The sequence below is a fragment of the Orycteropus afer genome, unplaced genomic scaffold (genome assembly GCF_000298275.1).
Source record: "Orycteropus afer afer isolate SDZICR_OR568_19922 unplaced genomic scaffold, OryAfe1.0 scaffold00719, whole genome shotgun sequence".
Lineage (NCBI taxonomy): Eukaryota > Metazoa > Chordata > Mammalia > Tubulidentata > Orycteropodidae > Orycteropus > Orycteropus afer.
In genome coordinates this window covers 847,916-858,343 of record NW_006922306.1, presented here as the reverse complement: position 1 = coordinate 858,343, position 10,428 = coordinate 847,916, and the positions used below count along the sequence as shown (strand labels likewise).

Sequence of the window (10,428 nt, the reverse complement as noted above, 5' to 3'; positions counted from 1 at the left end):
TATAGCCATTTGCTTATGTTTTTCCATCCTTTGATTTTTAGCTTATTTTTGTTTTTGAGTCTAAGGTGTGTCGCTTGTAGACAGTATATTGATGGGTCATGTTATCTAATGCATTCTGTTACTCTTTGTCTCTTGACTGGTACAATTAATCCATTACATTCACTGTAATTATAAATATGCATGAATTTACTGTTGTTGTTTTGCTTTTTTTATAGTGTTGATGGTTTCTTTGTTCAATATATTTTTCTTGCTGAATTCATTATGTTTATAGATTTTTATCATTTCCTTTGTTGCTGTTATTTTAGTGTTTACTGAGATTTTAAGTTCTTGTTTTGTTTTTTTACTTTGGTGACAAGGTTCATTGATTTTCCTTGAAGTTACCCTATAATTCATTATTATCTTCCCAAGTTTTAAACAGTCCATTCTGTCTTTATATAGTCTTGACTTTCTATCCATTTGGAAGTTCTGTAACTACATCATTTATTCCCTGTTTTTGCTTGGGAGGTATCATCATTTAGAAATTGACTTCTCTGGTTTCCTATTTTCTATCTTGTAGGTTTATTTTATTTTTGATATTTCTATAGCTGGGTGATTTCTAGGTGATGGTATTATGTGTCTTAATCTCCATTTGTTGTCTGTCATTGTTGGTTCTTTGTCTTAATGAGTCCCTATTAGCATTTCTAGTAAGGTTTGTCAGGTTTTTACAAATTGTCTTATTTATTTATTTATTTATTTAATCTTGGAATATCCTAATTTCACCATCATATTCTAGGAACAATTTTTCTGTGTATGTAATTCTTGGTTGGCAATTTTTTTCTTTCAGGATTGTATGTGTTATTCCACTGCCTTCTAGCCTGCATGATTTCTGAAAAAAATCAGAGCTTAGTCTTATTGGTTCTCCTTTTTAGTTAACATTTTGTTTTTCCCAAGTTGCTTTCAGGGTTTTTATCTTTGTCTTTGGTTTTGGAAAGTTTGATTATGATATGTCTTGGTGATTTTAGGGTTAGTTGAGCTTCTTGAATGCAAATCTTCTTCTATTTCTTGATATTAGGGAAGGTTCCCCCCTCCCCCATACACACACACAAATCTTTAACAATTTTCTTGGTGCTTATTTTTTCTTTTGCCTCCTCCTTCTCTGGATTTCTGATCATTCCTCTAACAGATTAGTAGTAAGAGATTTGTAGTCAGTCTCACTAATTCTGTCTTCTATTGATTCAGTTTTATTCTTTGTCCTTCTAATGTATTATCTATTTCTGAAATTTTAGTATTAATCTTTTGGATTTCTATTTGCTGTTTTTGTACTATTTCTATTTTTCTATTTAGTTTGTCAATTTGTTCTTATATTTTTTTTCCTATGGTTTCCTCAAACTTTTCTCTCAATGTGTTCAAGGTACTAAATATAATTATTTTAAATTCCTTATCAAGTAGTTCCTATAACATTTCTTACTCTAGAAGATTTTCTGGCCCTGTTTTGGTTACTTGTTTGGGGCAAGTGTTGTGTGTGTATGTGTGTGTGTGTGTGAGAGAGAGAGATATGAAGTTGTCTATTGTCATCAAGACATTGTGGTGTTATTGTATTAATTCATTGATTGTATGTTGATTTACATCACCCTGATGTTTTGTTTTGTTTCACTTTAATATATCTGGGCAACATTGTGGGCACATAACTCTGATTGCTAGTTTGGCAGCCCGAGAGCACTCACCACCTGTCTCCAGGTAGATTTGGTAGTGGGTGGCAGTGTAGGTGCTAGTCTCTGATCACTGATCATGCAAAGCAGCTGAACGCAGGCTATTTGGGTGTTGATCACCATCTGTTGTCAATTCAGTGCTTCTGGAGTGGGTTGTGGGACTCATCCACTGTTTGGGGTGACAGGTGTGTTAAGTGTGGCTGGGTAGGGTAACTGTCTCCCAAATTCTGAGGAAAGATAGAAAAAAATGGGTGGGAAGAGGGGAAAAGAGAAAATAAGAGGAGTGAATAACAGAGATTTAAGAAGACAGAAAAAGGGAGAAAAGAAGAAAAACAAACTAACAAAAACAAATGTGACACAGTGTTGGCATAAGTGCTAGCTGCCAAATATGACTTCAGTGGAAATGTAGGACTCACTCCCCCTGAGTATGCACTGCTAAATATGGAGGGCCAGGTGCAGCTCTAAGAATGTAGAGGTGGGGAGGTGCAAGGCACTCACTTAGCTGGATTAAGAATTATTAGAAAAGGAAAAAAAAGGCAGGGAGAAGAGGAAGAAAAAGAAAAAAATAACAAAGGGGATGAGGGAAGAACTGAGAAGGAAAGAATAAAAGAAGATAAAAGCAGGAGGGGGATACTGACATTAAGTGTTAGCCACCAAACACAGCTGCAGTGGGAATTTTGATCTCAGTCCAGGGGGAGTGTGCACCACTGTTCATGGAGGAGTAGGGCAGGCAGTCACTGCTGACCACAAAGGGGGAGGTAGGCATCCCCTCTATGGCATAAAAAATAAGCAAATAAATAAATAAAAACAGAGGTGAAGAAGACGTAAAGAGATAAGAAAGAAGAAGAAAACAAGGGGAAGAAGAAGGAAGAACTAGGAAAAAAGAAGCACAGTACTAGCAAAAGTACCAGCCACCAAACACTGCTGTTAGAGAATGCAGTGCTTGCTCTGTGAGAATGTGCATCTCCTATCAGGGAAGGGCTAGGTTGTGTGCTGCTAAATACATGGGCTCGGGGGAAGGACTCCTGTTCTTCATGATCCAAAAAAAATCAAATAAAATAAAGGGGCAAGGAAAGAAGAAGAAAAATGAAAGATAAAAATAGGGGAGGAGGGAAGAACTAAGCAGAATGATAAAGAAAAAAAGCAGCACAGCATTGGCACTGAGGGTGGGTTTGACCAACTCCTGGGTGGATGACGGTTGGAAGGGCCACAAACTGATCATTGGGAGGTTGTGCAAAGTAAGAAGGAAGGTCCCACCTCTCTGTTAACCTGATCACTGATGCAGGCGCTGGTGCACTCCTGGACAAATGGAGCCAGTTAATTGGTTCCTATTTTGATCAGAATGCTGCTTGCAATAACTCAAAATGGTCATGCTATGCTGGTACACAATTTATCTCTTCTTGTTCACTGTTTTCTTTCAGTTTCTTCCTCTCATTGGTATTTGATCTACTTCTTTATCTTTTCCTTTGAAGCTCTGGATTCTAGGATTGTCATCCATAGCTATTTCCCTTGGTGTATTGAATTTTTGTTGTTGAGAGTCTGGATAGTGTATCTGCCTTGTCGGCCATTTTGGATCCTCCCATCCTCACAGTTCTGATCAACTGCATACTCATTGTCTTTCCCAACCACTTGAGCATTCTGCCAGAACAAGGCACAGCTCAGGACTGGGTCCTGATACATGGACTATAAATGTCTATTGATGGTAAAATGATTAAATAAAATTGACCTAGATGTGTCTTCTTTATAACCAAACTGACTCATCAGACACTAACTGAGACCCTTTAAGAGTCTAGGCCCAGGGATGGGGACTTTCTCATTGCTGTTCTTTCATTTCTGTCCCTTTCCTCAAGTTCTTTTCCCCAGATTGCTGTCCTTATGGTGCTTTTGTGAATAAGAGGGGGAAAAAAATTGTCCTTTCCTCAGAGCATACATGGCCACACTCCAACACACATATCTTGATGAGAGAAGCAAGGATACCTTTGGCTGGAGTGAGCAACCTGCACGTTTGTATGTAAAAGCCTTGATCCTTTCACTGAGAGTCCAAGCCTCATATGGCACTTTTTATTATATATGGATGGAGACGGGGTAGTGCCAGACTGGAATTTGTAGACATGACTTTGAATATATATTCTTCTACTAACTCATTATGTGACCTCTGGTAAGCTGACCAGAAGTATGGCCCCTCCAACACCCACCCACCCTGATCTTGATCTCAGTTTCCCTATCTAAAGAATAAGACAGTAACAAAGCTTACCTCTCAGGCCTTCAATTAGGCTAGGCAGGAAGGATGCTTTTTCAAACTTCTTGGGTGGTAATGACCATTGAGGCATCCCTACATTTCTTACTTGTGTCCCAAAGGATGTGGTTAACTGAAATCTCTTCTCATCAAAATTCATTCGGAAAAAGAATAGAGTCCTAGGAATTCCCTATGCTTAATACACACATCTGCCCTGTACTGCTGGTTAACACCTCTCCTATCTTTAGCTAGTATTATGGCTGAAAATTTCTTGTTTTTCATGTAGCTTCCCATATCCCAAGCCATTATAGAAATTACCTGATGAAGAAATCCACTACATGTATGTACCCACTATATATACTACAACATCAAAGGGCCAAAGAGATTGAAGAGATACAAGAATGTTGTGAGAAGAAACATGACTAGGACACAGAATTTGTGATTAAAACTTTAGCTCTATCCTTGACTTGTGATAGGAGCTTGGGCAAGTGATTTCAGCTCTCTGAGACTCAGTTTCCTCTTCTTAAACACTTATGATCATAAGATCCACTTCAGCTTCCATTTTAGAGTTGCTGTGGGGGTTCAGTGAAACAAAGCAGGTAAAGATGTTTGGAAACTGAAAGTAACCCATGTATGAAGAATGCTTTTGCAATAATAATAGCATTAACCGCAGGAGAAAGGCATTTGTTTCCAGAAATCCAGGTCCTGGTCTATCCATATTACTCAAGAAAGCACTACTTTAGTCATCTCATTAACACCTTACACACCAAGAAATCATTGTCTCATGGATAATTAGAGCTGGCATGGCCCTTCAAGACAGATGATCAAATATGTTGTTGTTGTTAGGTGTGTTGAGTCAGATCTGACTCATAGTGACTCTATGTATACAACTAAATGATTCTGTCATTCCTCTGTGAGTTTGTCATACAGTGGTGGCTAGTGTGTTGCTGTGAGGCTGGAGGCTATGCCATTGACATTTAAAATATAAGCAGGGTCAACCATGATGGACAGGTTTCAGCAGAGCTTCCAGACTAAGACAGACTCAGAAGAAGAGGCCATCCACTTCTCAAAGAATTGGGCAGTGAAAACCTTGTGAATAGCAGAGAAACACTGTTTGGTTATCAAGACTAGCTTGCTGATATTACAGATATAGAAGTTGAGGTCCCAGGGAGGAGGAAATTTCCTCATTATAACTGGGCTCAGGATCCAAATCTTACCTGTCCAGTTCTTCATCCAAGGGCTGGTAGTTAACCTCATAGCACTCAATTCTCTTTAGAAAGTCTTCCAGAACCTTTTCCCGGTCACAGTCTACATAATCAGGACTGCCAAGTTTCACTTGCTGTGAGAAGAGTAAAGGACAGAGGAATCGAGGGAAAGAGTGGGAGGCAGAGAATTTGACAGTGCCCTTGGGAAGGTCTCCTAGAGACCATTGAGTCAAATATCCCTCATTATAAAGGTGAGGGAACAGATACTTGGAGAAACTTGGTCTTGGCTAAGTTTCAAATTCAGTCAATTGAAGAGAAGCTGACACTGTGTAACTAACTCTTCCTCTCTAATCTCTGTGTGGTCAAACAAGGCCTGTTACATTATTTTCAGTTTCAGGGCTTGCACTGTTTAAGAACATTTATAAGAGTTGGAAATTGTCTTGTGAGAAATAGTTGAAGAACAAGAATTAGAGATCCTGGTTTAGAGACATACTGGGAGAATGTGGCATCTTATCTTTAGATTTCTGAAAAGCTGGCATCTCCTAATTTCTCCACACCAAACTTCTCTTCCCATATTTTCCATTTCAGGGAATGAAACTCTCATACACACTGTTACCCGAGTTTAAATAAAATGAATCTGGGAGTCATCCTAAGTGTTTCCCTCTCCCACCTCTCAGCAGCCATCAAATCCAATCCACTCTACTTTCTAAATATCTTTCTCATTGGCTTCATTCTCTTTCCTGAATGTATACTGTAGTTTTGTGATTGATTCCTCTGTCTACAGTCTTATTCCTTCTACTTTATTCCCCATACTGGCTATCAGAAGGATATTTCTACATTCTCATCTGTGGCATTCCTCTGCTTAAAACCCTTCAGCATTTTCTCATACCTCATAGTAAAAAGTAGAAAGTCTTTTAGCATGTGGCTCATGGCTTGTCATTAACAGGCCCCAAATGATCTCTTCATCCTCATCTCCCTTTGCTCCCCTATTCTTCCACACACTTTACTTTAGTCAGTGTATGCTATTTATAGTTACCTGGAGATGTCATTATCAGTGTTTGCTATTTTTTTATTTCACATTATTTGCCTACCAAACCTCTATGCATCCTTCCAGATGCACTTCAGCTATCAACTTTATTGAGAAGCCTTCCATGATCTAACCCTGCCCTCACACACTGATCTTCACCATTGTGCTCCATCAGTCTCTTAGCACTGATCTCACAGAGTTCTGTCTATATACTCATCAGTCTCCTTCACAGGACTTTGAGCTCAAGGTCAGGCTTTTTCTCTGCCCATGTCTCTATTTCTAATGCCCATTATGGTGCTTGCCTCAAATTCTGTGGTGGATGAAGAGGGATTGGACATGTTCTATGCCCTGAGAGGTAAAAATAGGACCAATTAGTGCAAACATATGACCAATCATATAAAAATAGAACCAATACCAATTACAGGGAAACAGAGTTAAGCTTGGCTTTTTTGGGCTGCATTTGGACGCCATAAGCCTCTTGTCACCAGAGGTATGCAAAAGTAATCTAGAAAAACATTTAGCTGAGATTTCATGTAACTGATGGAGGGTTGAAATAAATGATTTTTAAGGTCTGATATATCTTTGAGCTCCTATAATTTGATAAAGAGGGGAACAATAAAATTGTGAGTAATATAGTTTTAAACCACATGCCTATAATATGCAGGCAATGATAATTCTGATACAAGGAGGCAAAATAAAGAGTTAGGGTTTTGAGTTAGACAGCCAAGCCTGAGCTGTAGTCCCAACTCTACCTCTTTCTGGCCATATGAAATTTGATAACTCACTTCTCCTCTTGGAGCCTCAGTTTACACTTTCCAACACTGAAATGATCCCCAACATGCAAGTGTGTTGTGAAAAATCAATTAGACTCAAGCTTGGTGTCTAGTGCATATTAGGGACTCTATATATGTTGACTATTTAACTTCAGAAGATCATTGTGGGCCAGGATAGTCAAGGAATGCTTTCTATAGCAAGTGAGAGATGTTTGAGGAGAACTTGAAATACCTCCTTTACTCTAAGAGAGGTCTTTTTAGGCATGATCCAAGTGTGGGGCAACATATGGCGGGGGGAGAGTAACCAGTATTCCTTACCCTGATGTTTTCTGCAATGATGCCACGGTCATTACAGATGGACTCAATGAAAAATACCTATAAGAGAAACAAAAAAGGGATCCCCATCAAGGAATTACATTTGTTGTTGTTGTTATATGCCATTGAGTCGAACCCAACTCATAGCGACCCCTCTTCCTTCCACAGAGCGGCTGGTGGGTTTGAACTGCCAGCCTTCTGGTTAGCAGTCAAGTGCCTTAGGCACTGCACTACCAGAGCTCCCTGGAATTACATGTAGCAGGAGCCAAACATAGCTCAACCCCTTATCAATGGCTCTGTCACATTCTCAAGGGCATGTCTGACAACATAATTGTTCTCAGGCTTTGAGTTTTATGAGGTAGATTAGCTCTAAATTGAATGACACCAGATTGTTTTGTATTTTTTAAAGTTTTTTTTAGTTCTTATATACAAGTCTTGTAGTGGTTCTCTACCCTGCTTCCTCACTCCCAACCTCTATGGTATCAGGCTGTCAGCAATCATCTTCCATTGCTTATCATAACACTTCCTCTTTCCTATTCTGCTTTACAGCTTCTAATTGTGACCTCAGAAGACCTACGACCAAATTTAAATGGTTGAGCCTGTGGTACCTGATTTGGTTGCTCTGAGGCTTCTGGTCTGCTATCTCTGGGATTAGTGCTGGACAAGTAAGCTCTAAATAAAGGGGGGAGCGTTATTTTACCTTGTAACCATGCTCTTTAGCAAACTGAAGAATCAGTAACCGCCGTTCTCTGGTCGTGTTGGTGGCATCAAAAACCTAGAGACAGATGGTGAGATTGGCTTACTCTGAGTCTGATATTGATAGAGTGCCTGTTTTTTATCCATCCCTGTTCTAAGTGGAAGCCTTCCAAGAAAGGAAGAATTTGAACAGTCTCAAAGGATAGGAACGATTTGGGATTGGCTCGTGTCAAGTTAATAAGCACTCATCGAACCCATACTATTTGCTGAGATATGCACCCAGAACCTGTGGCTAGAGTACAAGTGTGGGTTATTAGGGCCATTTTATAGGTGAAGTAACTGAGGACTAGAGGAATAACTTTCCTTATACAAAAGTCACCAGAGTTTCTGACAGAGCAGGTAAGGCTTCTTTCTTATTACTTTGTAGGTCCTCAAGATCAGAAAACAACTCCCTGTCCTCAATACCTTAGATGGGAACTTTTACATATTTGAAGATATCTTCCCACTTTAGAATTTGCAAATCCTATTCCAAGAGTCTTAAGATTAAATTGAGTAAATGTTTAGGTAACTCTCTAGAACTAAAAAGTATATGCATTGCAATGTGAAATTCTAGTATGGTTCTACTGAACTGTTGGGAATGGAACAGTAGAACATGGTGTTTATTAAAAGTGTGGACTCTGGAGCTACACAACTTAGGTTCCAGCTCTGGCTCTGCTTCTTAAACCTTGTGCCACCTTGGGAAATTACTTAATCTCTCTGCCTCATTTTTTCTGGGCTATAAAATGGAATGTAATAAAATACCTATCTCTATGGAGAGGAGGAAATTAAATTATTAATACATGCAAAGTGTTTAGAGTAATGCATGGCACATGGTAAATGATGAGTACACATTAGTTGTTCTTCATCCCAACAGAAACCGGAGGAGAAAATGCAAGTTTATTTACCGCAACCTGGCCTTCCTCATGGCTGAGATAGTTATGGACATCTTTCAAGGCTGCCAGGGCACACTGCCTGAAAAAGATGGAGAAAGAAACAGAGACCTATCCTACCTCCTCATTTCCACCCCAGGATAGGTTCCTCCCCCCCTTTTTTTTTTTTCCTGCACTATTTTCTGAAGTATCTCAATATGTCCTACATTAATTTAAATTAAAACACCTACACAGAATGTCCTATGTTCTAGGCACCATACCAAGCACAGAGAGGTGACATAATTGAATGAGGCTCTGTGTGCACAGCTTAGGGGCAGGAATAATGTGACATACTCAGGAAAAGATGACTAATAATGGAAACCATAATACTAAGAGCTCCAACACTTGGGCTAATGGAGTTCAGGCTGAACTGCCTTATGAACCAGGATACTCACTGCCATTGAGTTGAATCCAACTCATAGTGACACCTCCTTGGGTTTCTGAGGTGGTATCACTATGGAAGTAGATTGCTCAACCTTCCCTCCGAGGAGTGGCTGGTGGGTTTGAACTGCCATGCTTCTGGTTAGCGGTCAAATGCCTTAGGCACTACGCCACCAGAGCTCCTATGAACCAGGATAGAGCCTAGATATATGGTCAGTGAAGTAGAAAGCATTCCTGGCATGAGGTACAGTGAAAACATGCATGACAGCAGTAATGTATTTATGCATCCAGCAAAAATATCTTTGGTGATTACTCTTTGCCAGGACAAACATATGGATCAATAAATGAGGACCAGGTCTGCTATGGAAGTGCTCAGAGTCTTGTAGTGGGGAGAGACTTTGAGGATGAATGAATGAGCCTGGAGAGATTGGAGTGGGCCAGTCTTAAATGCTAGGCTGAGAAGTTTCTACTCTCTCATACATAGTAGAAGACTGCTAAAGGTTCTTGAACAAGGACTGGTCATAACCAGAAACAGGCTCTGGGCAGGATAGTGAAAGGGCCATCTTAACCACACTGGGAGAGTCTAGAAGGCCTACTCTCTGACCAAGGTTGCTTTGCTCTTCTGCTCCAGAATCTGAACAAAGGCTTTCCCTCAGACAAGGAACAGCTCTTAAAAGGTTGGATACTTACTTCCTGATTAATTGGGCTTCCATGTTGTCTGCGAGGAAGAATTCATAGTTCTTGTAGCTCACTGCTTCTCTTCGATACTGGCCTAAATTAAACACTGAAAGCAGGGGACCCCAGTGAAGAGGTTGGGAGGATATAACTGGGTGTAAAAAAGTCCTTACTGGGATCTCAGAGGTGAGAAAATGTTCAATTTGTAGCTACATAATGTGTACATATAAGAATGCAGATTATGCCCATCAGAAAACCTTCCTCACAACAACCTTGCAAAGTAAGAATCACCATTCCCATTTTACAAATGAAAAACTGAAGTTCAGAGATAAAAAGTCATTTTCCTGATTAATAAGTGGGAATCTGGAACTTAAATCTAGGCCTGTTTGACTCCAAAGCTACTTTATCATGAATTCAAACACCATACATGGTGTGTGTGTGTGTGTGTGTGTGTGTGTGTGTGT

The 10,428-nt window shown here is 39.7% G+C and overlaps 1 protein-coding gene across 1 annotated transcript in view; it reads right to left on the bottom strand.

Annotated features, from left to right (window-relative positions):
• PFKFB1 (6-phosphofructo-2-kinase/fructose-2,6-biphosphatase 1) overlaps positions 1 to 10,428 on the bottom strand; it is a 131,451-nt gene that overhangs the window by 37,459 nt on the left and 83,564 nt on the right. The window contains exons 3-7 of the mRNA XM_007957251.2: positions 9,980 to 10,073; positions 8,885 to 8,951; positions 7,945 to 8,019; positions 7,248 to 7,304; positions 5,142 to 5,263 (exon numbers count right to left, since the gene is read on the bottom strand). Coding sequence (XP_007955442.1) covers positions 5,142 to 5,263; positions 7,248 to 7,304; positions 7,945 to 8,019; positions 8,885 to 8,951; positions 9,980 to 10,073 — 415 coding nt within the window. The remainder of the gene's footprint in view (positions 1 to 5,141; positions 5,264 to 7,247; positions 7,305 to 7,944; positions 8,020 to 8,884; positions 8,952 to 9,979; positions 10,074 to 10,428) is intronic.